This window comes from Notechis scutatus, chromosome 2 (assembly GCF_049901735.1).
Source record: "Notechis scutatus isolate UNSWTSFEM ecotype Mainland chromosome 2, rNotScu1.2, whole genome shotgun sequence".
Lineage (NCBI taxonomy): Eukaryota > Metazoa > Chordata > Lepidosauria > Squamata > Elapidae > Notechis > Notechis scutatus.
In genome coordinates this window covers 168272768-168286659 of record NC_142010.1, presented here as the reverse complement: position 1 = coordinate 168286659, position 13892 = coordinate 168272768, and the positions used below count along the sequence as shown (strand labels likewise).

The 13892-nt window shown below is 38.8% G+C and overlaps 1 protein-coding gene across 3 annotated transcripts in view; it reads right to left on the bottom strand.

Moving 5' to 3' along the window:
• Nucleotides 1–12206, bottom strand: part of KEL (Kell metallo-endopeptidase (Kell blood group)) — a 46557-nt gene extending 34351 nt beyond the window's left edge. The window contains exons 1-2 of one of the 3 annotated variants that reach the window (XM_026686193.2): nt 11802–12206; nt 2364–2496 (exon numbers count right to left, since the gene is read on the bottom strand). In XM_026686193.2, coding sequence (XP_026541978.1) covers nt 2364–2496; nt 11802–11819 — 151 coding nt within the window. In that variant the 5' untranslated portion in view covers nt 11820–12206. The remainder of the gene's footprint in view (nt 1–2363; nt 2497–11801) is intronic. The other 2 variants (XM_087957331.1, XM_087957332.1) reach the window with 2 other exon arrangements.
• Between the last annotated feature and the right edge of the window lie 1686 nt (nt 12207–13892).

Below are 13892 nucleotides of genomic sequence, written 5' to 3'. Positions count from 1 at the left end.
CCATTCCTTGTCACCCAGCCTCAACTTATCTATAGTTCTGTAAAAATGTTGTTCACCTTTTTTGACTTTATTATCTGCATACTATAGACATACTTTCATGGACCACTGAAAGGAGGAAATGGCTCACATGCTTTACTCAAGAGTGTGATAGGCAACAGGCTTTTAAGGGGCTGCCACAAAGAAAGGGGGACAATGTATTTTCCAAAGAAGCAGAAGGCAAATAAGAAGCAATGGATGGAAACTGAACAGAGAGAAGCAACCTAAAACTAAGGAGAAACTTCCTGTGAGTGAGAACAATTAACCAGTGGAACTGCCTGTCTCCAGAAGTTCTGGGTGCTCAATCACTGAAAGTTTTTAAGAAAAGATCGGACAGCCATTTCTCTGAAATGGTATAGGGTTCACCCCAAGGTCCCTTCTAAGTATTATTCTGACACCTTTCCCAGGATTTCTACTCAGAGTTTGGCATCCTCAGTTTTCTTGTCTGAGCTGGGGGTTGGACTAGAAGACCTCCAAGGTCCCTTTCAACTCTTGTTAAACACGTGTGTATTTTATGCTCTGGACTATTGACAAAGAATGCATGTAAACCTTGAAAAATATGTGGTAGCCCTGGGCAAAAGAAAGGCAGAAAAATCACTCTAGGTGTAGGGACAGTGTAAATTATTAACACATGATAAATAATGGAACAATTAAAAATAATAGCACAGAGTTTTATCTCTCTCTCTCTCTTCCTATTTTTTTTCTTTCTTTCTCTACCTTCCTCTTTCTTTCTTTCTTTCTTTCTTTCTTTCTTTCTTTCTTTCTTTCTTTCTCTCTCTCTCTCTCTCTCTCTCTCTCTCTCTCTCTCTCTCTCTCTCTCTCTCTCTCTCTCTCTCTCTCTCATATACACACACACACATACACACACAGAGAGCACTTAACAGACAAGCATTTTGGAAGCAGCTCCTTTAAATTTCTTCAAGGCTTGAGTGGATTCCCCCGCCCCCTCTATCAGACCGCACTCCTTCTCACGCCAGCACTTTAACTCACAAAGGGAAAGCGATACTTGCAGCGTCCATGGGAAATCCTTGGAGAAGTTTTTAAAAGACCTGCTTCCAAAATGCATTTCTTTTATGTTGCAAAAGTGCTCCAAGGCTCAATTCACCCCCACCCCCTCTGTCAGACTGCACTCTTTCTCACTCCCGACACTTTAACTCACACGGGAAAAGCGATACTTGCAGTGTCCATGCCTTTCTTCCTTTCCCCCGGGGAGAAAGAGGACGTGGGGAAGGGAAAGCTAGGAGAGCGATCGCAAGTGAGCGACCGGGCGATCGGGTTGGGGGCGTGGCCAGCCGGGGATTGCCACCGGTTCGGCGACCCATGGCAAATAACCACTACCGGTTCGCCCAAATAGGTGAATAGCACCTCTGCACTGAATACTTCATGAATATTTTAAGATATGTTGATGCTATGTTTTAGTATGACAATGCATTGTACAATAGTGGACTGTATTTTTAAAATTCAGTCTGTGCCCATTGCAGAGAGTCTGGGTGTAGGAATGAGGTTCCTGTGGCTAAACCTATTGAACCTTAGTGTCAAACTGTGTGAGCTGAGAGTACATCATTGATGTTCTGTTGCAGATACGTAGAGTATTACAGGAAAATATGACTAATTGTGTATTAAGTGCTTTCTACAAATATATTTTGATATTATTGCTACCTTCACTGAGAAACTATGATAAATGGGAGGATCTTGGTATTTTCAAAAAGCAGTTTAAACATTAAGATAAAAAAGTTTTCTGGGAGTTTTCTGGGAGTGTGGAAGTTGATAAGATTTCCGTAACACAATAATCACACTTGGCAAAAATATCTGCAACTTTTCTCACAATTCTGTGATCTTAGTTAGTAAAGATCTTTATTTATACAAATTATTATTCTAGTAAGTAAATATCAAAGCTCCTGATTCCCCCATTTTCCTTCTCATGCTGTCATGCTGCTCTGAATAATAGCCCAAAGGAAAGCTTATTTCAGTTTTTTGCTAACATTTCATCTAAATACACTCTGTAAGATATACATACACAGAGCATCTATACACTACCAGGAACAACTGACCCCCTTTTAAAAATCGATCACTTCTAGAATCCCAACAAACTTCTGAACAGAATTATGTGTAGGATTACAATTTCCATACTTTTTAGTCATCGTAACCACCCTAAAGCAACTTTATGAAGCAACTTCATATTTAATTAAGCATTATTTTGTTCCCTCAATCTGACAAAATGGTTTCATCACTCATTTTTATGGTTAACCTGGAGAGAACTAATGATAAGGGAGAGTTTTTAAATGAGCAAACATGGAATAAGTAATAAAAAAGGAAAGCTCTAATACCTAGATCACATGTAATGATGGAGAAGAGAATGACTAACACAAGACCAATGACAGCAATGAAGAGTAGAACATAAAGGAACAGGGATTTTCTTTGATGACATCTTCGTACAGTCCTTCTTGGGCCTTCATCACTCTGGAATCAGAGAAGCACAGCAACAAGTTATTTCCTTGGGTAGACAGGACCACAATAATTCTTACCCAGGAACCCAAATCAGGAGAAGTTTAAAGTCAGTTGAAAATCAGGTAACAAGTATCAAAACACAGATGATGAGTGAATGAATAAATGGAGGAGGCCAAGAGTAGTAGTTCAGCATGAATTCTCTACACTCAAATATAAGAAGGGCAGTTATATAATAATCCTTCATTGAATACTATTTTCTATTCTAAAATATGATTGAATGGTTTAAAAACAATCATATTGCATTGATATTTAACATAACCAATATCAAGATTAACAAAAATGGCTAGTATTTCACTGAAACATACAATTAGTATTTTCTATGAATACTTCAGATTTTCTAAGGCAGAATCACTTCTTTTTTATTTGTGTGAATCTTATATGAATAGCAATACTCAGGACTTAGAATGTCAATTTTTAATTAAATGTGGCCTCTTATTTTTATCATTTTTCAGTGTTTGGGAACTCATTGCTTGTAGTGATGCCATTACAATATGACAGTATGACTAAACTGTCTAATTCATATTATCTTTACAATGGTCCTTATGCAGGAATGGGCTACTGTGCAGTTCGGAGAACCCCCAAATCCCACTCCTGGCTGGCCCCGCCCACCCCACCCCTCCCAGGAATCCCCACGTAGCCCATTTTGGATGCAGGTAAGTGCAGGGTGCACATGGAGGCTTGGGGAGGTCAAAAAATGGGCCTTCTGGAAGTTTGGGAATGCTGGAAATGGGCCTGTTTCTGGCTTCCAGAGAGCCTCCAGAGTCCGGGGAGGCCATTTTCACCCTCCCAGAGGCTCGAGGAAAACCTCCAGAGTCCAGGAAGGGCAAAAATGCCCCCTCCCTTGCTGTGGTGCAGGAAACTGACTAAGTCCCACCCACCCAGCAACCGAGCAGAGAACCCGTTGCTAAAATTTTTGAAGACCACCCCTGTCCTTATGAGTCCATTTAGTTCACAAAGATAATCTTTTATTCTGGAAAGTTGAATTAGTGGTGGGATGATAGTATAAGTTTTTAAAGCAAATTGAGAATATGTAATAAACATTGTACAATTCTAACATACCAAATTTATCAACAAATGGGATATATTCTAAGGTCTTCAAAGCTGGGGTTATTTAATGTGAAATGAAATGTTTTGGGTAAATAGGAGCATGGGTGGAAATAGAAATGGAAGTAAACAAATGCCAGAATGAAACAGTTTGGGTATGATGTAATGTAGTAAGTCAACAGAACTAAAGTGTCATAATATGGATAGAGATAATGGGAAATACATTTGAGGATTTTTAAATTCCTTTTCTTTCTTTTTTTAACTCTTTCGTACACTTCCTGCTCTCTAAAAATTGGATGATAGGGAACCTTGCAAGCTCATACTTGAGCACTTAAAAATTAATACAACCTTGGGCATCACATGATATAGTCAGCAGCTTCAGGTAGTACATGCACACCTGTCATATCAAATACTCCAGATGGAATGTGCATAACAACTTTCATAATTAAACTTTCATAACATCACCTCAAATCAATTTACACATACTACTGAGAGTCTTCATTCATCAATCATTTTTAGAGAAGCAACCCTGTCAAATCTGTTGCCACAAAAGTGACAACCTGCATTTATTAAAGTGGAGATTACAAAAACATGTGTCATAATCAATAAGTTGATCTCTAAGATGCAACCCACAGCAAGTATTAACACCTGGACAATCATGTCTTGGCTCAGAAATTAAGAGAATCAGACTTGGTTGATTTTTAAGTAACTGACTTCCAGGAAACACCAAGGCTGCAAGCTAGACTGGAAAGCAGCTAACCCTGATTTGCTTTGATGGCAGCCTGATGGTTGACCAATTCATGGACACAAGCATGGGAATGGAATGTGAACACCCCCAGAGAGGCGCCAAACTTTAGAACTGTTACCAAAACAGCTACAAATTTGAACCTTATTGGACACTCACAAGATAATTATGGGGGAGGGCTTGGGGGAAAGGAAAATTACCTCAGATCTGGGTTTGCTCACACTGTAACCACTTGGCTTTAGTAAAAAATATGTCTTTCACTTCAAATGGAGTCAACGGTCTTACTTTCCTAAATGCCCAAGCTGGGGTACATCTTACAGGGAAGTCCAATCATCATTATCTCAGAAGGCAAACCAAACAGGTTTATGAAGTTATCAAATATTGTACTCTCCTTTAAAAGGGGTATTATTGATGTATCTAATTGCTTTACAGGGCATAGTCCTGAAAATGATTAACTAAACTATATATCTATATACACATATGCACACAGTACTCCCATAGTTCTAACAAGAAAACAAAATGGATGTCTCCATGAAATCACTGGCAGATGAGCTTAATTTGGAGACTTGGTTCACTATGAAAAGAAATTAAATGGAAGGCATGCACTTGCAAAGGACCCTGGTGTTTTTTAGAGCTACTGCAAATGCATCTGTGTTTTTCAACATCAGCAACTTCAAGATTTGGGGAGGTTCTTGGGGTGGAAGTCCACACATCCTGAAATTGCTGAGGTTGAGAAACAGCAGCTTACAGTCAGTGGTGGGCTTCAAATTTTTTAACAACAATTTTTTCGCTGCCCTAATGACTGGCTGGGCGGGCGTGACTGGATGGGCATGGCCAGGGGTATGGCCAGTGGATGTGACAGCATTCAGTCTCTTGCAGCACTCTGCCAGTCAAAACGGGGCACGAGGGTTAATTATAAAATGTGGGCTTTGCTTTGTGACATCCAGATTCAACAAGCAAGGGGTGTGAACTGCACAGAAAATACACTTTTATTTGGTTATGAAGAAATATCCCCAAAATCAGATGTACACTAAATGTAGACTGACTTTTAGCTACACATCTTCCCAGCCAACAGCAAATGTTGAAGCTTCAAGTAAAGAGGATTCATTTTAGGATGAGTAATCAGCGTTTGCATGTTGGAGGTTCCTAAAGGAATGCGGGGAAACTGTATTTTAAAGAACATTTGATGGAGGGGTGCAGAGAATAGCCCTTTTCTGCCTGAGGTGATAAAGACATGGCACCAATCAAAACACTATTTGTGAAGCAACTGATCAACACTGACAAGTTAATCCACTAGTATATGAAAATAAGAGCAAACTCCACTCCCTTCTAGTACTGGTGATGTTAGCTAGTTTGGTAATGAAACATCTGCAAGAAAACCATCCTCAGAGAGCACCAAGGGCCCCGCAGTTCAACCCTGAGCTACAAATATTCTCTTCTATCAATAAACGCCTTTTGGTTAAAGAGACTCAGAGCCTGCCTTATATGAGATGGCTCCCAGTGGATTTCATTCTAAATCTTGGTATGATTTCTATAAATAAGGAATGTAGAATTATAATGGCTGAGTATTTGATCCTTCATACATCAAAAAATACAAAGCTAAGGGATGAACAAATGAAAAACAGATTTGAAAAAAGAAAAGGCTCGGGAAAGAAAAAGAGTGAAAGTATAAGAAAGAAAGAGAAAAAGAAGGAAAACCAAAAAAGAATGACTTCCAACTTTCTTTGGTAAACATATAAATAAAAATATATCAAACTCTTACTGTAAGATTAACACTTGCCTATATTATTTCCATAATCCCATATCTAATCATCAAAGCCCAGATCAACTTTTAATTTCAGTTTCTCACAAAAAGTCCAGTAATGGTTCATATCGCTTTAATCACTATTTATTAGGAAAACCACAACTGATTTATTTAATTGCACCAAACTCTAAATAAAACAGGAATGGAAAATCCTGAGCTCTTGTGTAGACCCATGCTTTTCAACTTTGGCAACTTTAAGGTGCATGAACTTCAATCCCCAGAATTCCCCAGGCAGCATAAAGTTCGCCCATCTTAAACTTGCCAAGACTGAAAAACGCTGATCTACAGATAGGGATTTTTCCATTCCTCTTTTACTGATTCTTACTTACTTATGAGTAATCATAATGCAAAATCCTCACTTCCACCCCATCTCATTCCCTGAATAACCTGCCTTCCAGCTGTGTTCTCCTGTGGATAGGGCAACAAAAGAAAACCATGTGACTTCCAGTTTAAAAAAAGTTCAGTTAGACCAGGGCTGTCCAACCTTGGCCCCTTGAAGCCTGGCGGACTTCAACTCCCAGAATTCCCAGCCAGCTTTGCTGGCTGGGGAATTCTGGGAGTTGAAGTCTGCCAGGCTTCAAGGGGCCAAGGTTGGACAGCCCTGAGTTAGACCTTCTAACTTCTCAGTGGGGGGATCTCATGAAGTTGGAAGGTCTGACTGAACTTTTTAAAAAACTGGTGGTCACATGGTCTTCTTTTGGGCTGCAGGGGGTGTCAGCCTCCCAGCTGATCTGCACTGCAGGTTCATTCACTGCCTCCCAGCTGATCAGTGCAGCTCCCAGTCATGCTCCTGCAGCTTTCCCACCCTGAATAGCAATCCCAGGGGGTGGGGTGGGGGCACAGGGGGGCATGGGGGTGTGGGGGAAGAGTGGGGGGGGCAGGGCGAGCCAGTGGTGGGATTTGCTGGTTCACCGAACTGTGCAGAATCTTAACAACCGGTTCGCCTCAACCATTGAGAACCGGCTGTAGCCCACCTCTGCTTACGGCATAAGTAGAGGAAAAACAACATGTACACAGATGTGTAGCCAAAAGTCAGTTTACATTTAGTGACTTTGGGGATATTTCTTCATAACCAAACAAAAGTGTATTTTCTGTGTTCAGTTCACACCTCTTGCCCACTGAATCTGGATGTCACAAAGCAAAGCCCACATTTTGTAATTAACCCCCATGCCCCGTTTTGACTGGCAGAATGCTGCAGGAGACTGAGTGCTGTTACACATCCTGGCCATGCTCACCCAGCCATACCCATCCAGCTATGCCCACCTCGCCATGCCCACTCAGTCAGTCATTAGGGCAGAGAACCAGTTGTTAAAAAATTTGAAGCCACCACTGCGTGTACAGATTAATGAAAGTGCAGCAAAGGATATGCTGGCCCAAATTTGCCAACAACAAACATACCTCACAGTCACCTGTATGAATCACTACTAGTATAATACGGAGGTCAGAATGAAGTACTTGAATCTTATAGGCCTGACTCCTTTACAGTCTGTCCTACCACATATAATGCCTGTCTTTTTTAAAAGAATAAAATCAATAATTAAATTATTTTGCCATTTTGGCAATTGTCTCAAACCCATGGTAATTCTTCCAAGTCAGAAACTCAGAGCACTTTCATTAATATTTTGAACTGAAAGGGATAGACTATATGACTTTCAGCATGATTTTCTGCCAAGTTAGATGTAGTGTTTAAGGTGTTGACTTAGAAACCAGGATACTATGAGGTCTAGTCCTTCCCTAGCCATGAAAGCCTTCTGGGTGACTTTGGGACAGTCACTCACTCTCAGTTAAGCTTACCTCACTGGACTGTTGTGGGTTAAACAGAAAGAAATATTATGTATCTTCACTGCCTTGAGTTATTTATAAAAAATATTTTTCATACAGAACTAAATTAGCATCCTGAATATTTTAGGGCAGAAACTGCAGAATCTTACTCCTTTTTTCTAACAATTTTTCTATGAAGTAGCAAAGAGCTGAACCTTTTCATAGATAATGGAGAAACTTGGAACAGTCTGTTTACCAAACCATCTCCTGAACATTTGTCAGCTTGTAAGCCAACCATCACGATTATTTTTACATAATTCTATTATTTTCTAGAGCTGAAATCTGAATTCAGCATATCGCATTGTGCTACATATTGTTTCTGCAGATATAAGTCTGTTTGATATAATCATAGAGAGAGTGGCAGATGACAAAGGAGGAAAACTATTATTGTATGCAGACAGCAAGCCCAAGACCCACCTAGAACCTTCAGCCACATAATCACTTCCAGGCAGAGGTGGCATTCAGCAGGTTCTGACCAGTTCTGGAGAAGCAGTAGTGGAAATTTTGAGTAGTTCGGAGAACCGCAAATACCACCTCTGACTGGAGATTTTACAATATCTTTCCCCTGCCACGCCCACCAAGCCACGCCCACAGAACCAGTAGTAAAAAAATTTGAATCCCACCACTGCTTCCAGGTCATCCTCAACTCTTGCCATTGTATGCAGGCCTATAAAGCAAGGATAGCCAGATCCCTGGAATAAAAGATTCAGGGAAAAGATTTGGAAGAACCACTTTCTGGGGTTCTTGGTGTAACCAAGGTTAAATCAGCAGATGGAAGCAGCCTACAATAGTACTTGGATCATATATGTATGATAATCTTCAATCTAGTGATCTCTATAGGAGTTGGAGCTGAAACATTTGGTATTCCCAACTGTTAGGATTGGATTGGGAAGTTTGGGGCATGTCATTCTAAAGGGGGGGAAAACCTATTTTATCATATTCAGTTCTAAAACAATGACAAAGGTAGTAAGGAGCTTCCTTACATTTTTTTATTTGGAGCTAGGCCAAAACAAAACTTAGTTAGCCTCATTAAAGAAATTATGGCAGAATTAACATAAGATGCAAACAGTATGTAATTATATCTAATTTCCAAGTCAAAGTAACTTTAGTATATATGTAGCCTTAGGTGTTAATAACAGTTCATCAAAGCAAATCCATTGTACAGAAATATTCTTCACTTTATTGAATATTGTGCAACATTTCCAATTAATTTAAAAAAAGAATGTCATACATGTAAAAATCAGCTGTTTTCTCATTTTTTTGAAGTCTGTATCATTATGTGAAATCTGAACTTTGCAGCTCAGTGTTATTTTTGGTATTCTGTAAAATGGCAAGGTTAATTTTTTCTGACACGAAATTCTCGATAAAATTCCACTTTTGATCAGAAGTTTAGGAGCTCTGCCCTTGCCAAATGTTATTCTTGCTTTAATAAATCACCTTGGCAGGAAAAGAGTAAAGAGAGAATGCTTGATTCAATAATGTCAGATTTGTTCTCTAACTGGAATGTCCTTTACAATCAGATTATCATTGGTTAAATCAAATATTGTACCTCAAAAATGATGCTAGAAGAGAATTGGAAAAATAAGTGTTATTTTAATTATTTATTTGTGTTCTGTTGCCTGGACCCCAGCAGCGTGCTGGTGCTTCACCCCCTTGATCCTTCATTATGGGGATGAAAGGAGCATTATCCTTTTACTGTTCTGTCCTTTAATTACTAGCTGAATATAAAGGCAGACAGATTAAACTCTACAAAGGCTTCCATACAAAGTTTCTTTATTGATTCATCAGATATCCTCATATATAACTCACGGTTATGTCGAGATTCATCTCAATGTTCAAATCTTTGCATAGCTGAATTCATAGTGTAAAAGGATAGTGCTCTTTTCATCCCCATAATGAAGGATCAAGGGGGTGAGGCACCAGCACGCTGCTGGGGTCCAGGCAAGAGTGAAGCAACCTCCCTCAACCCACCAAGGGTCAATTCAGTGACCAATCAGGATTACAGATGTGACCACATGACATGGACTACATTTCCCAGGGTACCTTAACTACATTTACCGTGAAGGGGACAGCTCCCAATTCCTAACTAACTATAAACTGTCTGGACAGCACAATTTGCTTTACTATTTCCCATCTCTCATCATTAGAAGTTGCGGTATGGGAATACAGTATTTTGTCAAACTTGTTTATAGGATAGTTTTAAAGATTTGTTTTGTTTTGTTTTGTTTAAGGAACAGATGAATAAATTAATCTCATGAACTCTTCTTTGCTGCTTTTTACTCCCAAGCATTAGTTCTAATTCCTTGTTATTCTTCTTTCCTTTGCCCAAAAGCCCATTAATGTTGTTTTGAGTTTTGCCATATGTATCAGATCATCATCACATGATCTAATTTCACTCTCAATGTTTACATTCTCATAATATTGAGCATATAAAAACTCCAAGAATATTTTTAGAAGATCTGTGAATTAATACTAAAGACAAATCAAGTTGACATGCATTTGTCCAAATAGTCACCAGGAACTAAGCCTGTCACCATGACACAATGCTCTGTGAAATTTGGCAAACATAATACTCAATAGTGATCTGGCCTATGTTAAAATTGTCTTCTGTTTTAGCTAAAAAGAAAACAGACATTGAAGTGTGTGGTTCATAAGTCCCTATTGTAAATCCTATGGTATTTAGCATTTTCTTATGCTGTAGTTCATGCACATTTCAATTTGTTCTGATTTAAAAGATTTAGAAGTTGTTTATACTTTTCCGACAGAAGGAAGACAACTATTTTTTCCAGTTTGGCTTCAAAACTGGGAACCAGGCAAAATAGGCTGTCCCGTGGATAAAAACACAGGGGTAAGTGATATGCATTTTATCATCAAAAAAGTGTTCGTTGCAACATATGTTATTAAATAATTAACCTAAAGTGTGACTTATCTAAGTAACAAGCACAAAAAAAAAATGTCATCAAGTTTGTATTTGTTTGCATATTTCTTAAGGACAATCTCTACCACTTGCAATTCATCTTAGTTTAAAATATGTTTAGCTTAAACAAATCCAGCACAACATATACAAGTGGGGGTGGGGTGGAGGTCAACTATTGTAAATGAAAATATCTGACAAGCCAATATCAGTGCAGCCAGACATCCCCCCCCCCCGCAAAAGATGATTCATTACATTACATATCATTACATTTCAAAAAGAATTGTACATAACACTTGTTGGAATGTTGTTGTTCAATATTTAGGAAATGACTACACATCTGCAGTGGACTAAGTAGAGAATATTAAAAATTCAATTCCTTAAAAAGACATAATTGTTATTCGGTGGAGCATGGGGAAATGGATATCACCACGTGGAAACAGTGTCCTACATTCGTTTTCATATATATATATATATATATATATACACATACAAATTTTGTTGCAGAGGAAGCCTTTGTATGAATGCCCTATGTTTAATTTCTAAAAATAGATACGTTGCTGCTATATACCGAAAGTTTTTGATGTGTAATTTCATCTCCCCAATTCTGAGTCTGGCTGTAAATAATCTTGGATCCAAGCTTTAAAAAAAACCTGTCTGCTTTCTGAACTGATAATTTCTCTGTCTTAGAGAGCTAAGTCTGGCCCTAAAAACGCATATACACACAAAAACACAAACACAAGTTCCATTTTAGCTGGTAAAATTTGTGTGGTGGTAGTGATAGAGATAGAGTGTATCTTTTCATTCTTAATATCAGGAGCGACTTAGCAACACATCTTTTAGTTCTCAAATTAAACCATCTAATACCTGAGAAGATAAATGCCTAAAATGAGATGAACAAAGAGGGAGAAAAGTGGGCTCCATCCTACCTGTGGAGTTGTCCTCATGATTTCACTTTTGAATTCTTTGCAAAACTTCTCTCTTTCTGTGGGTCCTTTACTTCCACCTTCTCCTTAGGGGCTAGCAAAGTATATCATTTCAGAGCAGAGACCAAGCTTTCTGCTTCTTCTCTGGCTGGAGGCATGACAGAGGAGGAGATGGAGGAGGAGTGGCAGGGAAACTGGTCAAAATAACATCCCTGAAGGAAAAAGAAGCGGATAACTTTCCCACCCACTTCTTCTTTGTATCATGCTTTCCTCCTGGAATGTGCAATTCAAACACACTTTCTACTCCTTGGAATGGAACATGTATCTTTTCCCTCCAGTGACTGCACAGTAACTTCATTGCCTGCAATGGTTTTACAACTGCAGCCTCCGGCTGTCACTTTGCTGTTCAATCCCCCCACCCTCAAGGATATTATCTCTCCCTCACATGCATATGGAGACACACCCAATGCTAGAATCCAACTGTTTTAATCACACTTGACATTCAATCCAAAGTTTGCCTTCACAATTGTCCTGCTTCTGCCTTTTACCCATTTTGCCATAACTTTGCATGCCTCCTTTGATTGGAGATATTTTCTGCACACCGCCTGTTTCAACTTGCCGTGCTGGGCCCTTAGGCTTCTGTTAATACGAAGGTACAAATAAATAATGCAAGCTTTGACTTCCACTGATCCTTCTCCTTTTTCTCCCCAGTTCCTAAATGTATTTCAGTGACTGACATTAGCGCAATATTTTCTTTCTGTTAATAGAATGTTCATAAACCTCTTTTGAAATATGCAGCCATCGAAATGTTAGACTTTATTATAATATTAGTCTGGTAAGCTCCTTCTCACTGGAAAGCACCCTTGGATAGAAATGTTGTGGCAGGAAAAGTGAATGCCTAATTTTCCTTTTGTCAGCTGCTTTCTTCAAGCTGCTTCTTGACGGAGCATTGAAGATGTTACCTACTCTGGTAATGAAATCTCCAAAAGCAAACCACCAAGGATTCCCTTCTTTCTTGTCATCTCATTTCTTAACCCATGATTACACAAAGAAATGTTAGAATGGAAGTTATTGTTCGCTGCTCCTAAATATCTCTCTCTGAAGAACATGACAATGGAGAACATGCCATCAGACTCCTTTCACATATGGCTACAGTGTAACTTGCAAATTCAGCCTAATTAGGTCTGAAATTTTCTGCCCTCAGTAACTCTGCCCAATAATTCTGTATTTTGGGAGGAAATTTGGTATATTTTTTTAAAAGAAAAAAAATGTTGGTTTGCTTATGAGATTTAGAAGCCACTAGACTCCAGAACAACTCTGAGAACTTTATCCTATGAAAATAGAAATCAATAAAAAGGTTGTATGAGTTTGGGCAAATAACACTTCCTATATTCTCCATATAACATTATATAGGACACACCCCCAGACATTTTATCCTGAATTGCACATTGAGAGTAGCATTCTTACAATAATGAGATAAGGATTATTATGAAATATGGGTTTCCAGTTGGCTGAAAGAGGAGGAGGAGGAGGAGGAGGAGGAGGAGGAGGAGGAGGAGGAGGAGGAGGAGGAGGAGGAGGAGGAGGAGGAGGAGGAGGAGAAGTTGTTTCTTGAATATGCCGAGAAAAAAAGGTTTTTTATTTTCCTCCTTAGCATGCTATTTTTCTATGAAGTTTCTTCATATATTCCAATTATATAGACTTCCATCTGATGCAAGTAGAGATAAGTCCAGAAAAAAAATAGGGTTTTCTGTTATTGAAGTAGCACGTATATCCTAACATATAGGATACACCCATTGCTGAACCTCCAATAAGGGCTTTATACTAACTCAGTATTAGCTTCAAATCTCAACAAATGAATTAGGGGATAAAGACTATTTAGTTCTGACTCTGCGTCATCAACCACAGGAAAAATTTTTGTAAATGTTTCCACATTGCTCTGACGCACTTGTTTCTGCTTCAGGTTTTACTCTGTTTTTTCTTTATAGGCGATACTTTTTTTTTTTTTTTGAAAATAATTTTATTGGTTTTTAAAGACAAACTAAAACAAACAAAACATAAAAAACATCTTTCATAAATATACAAGCAGTGTGT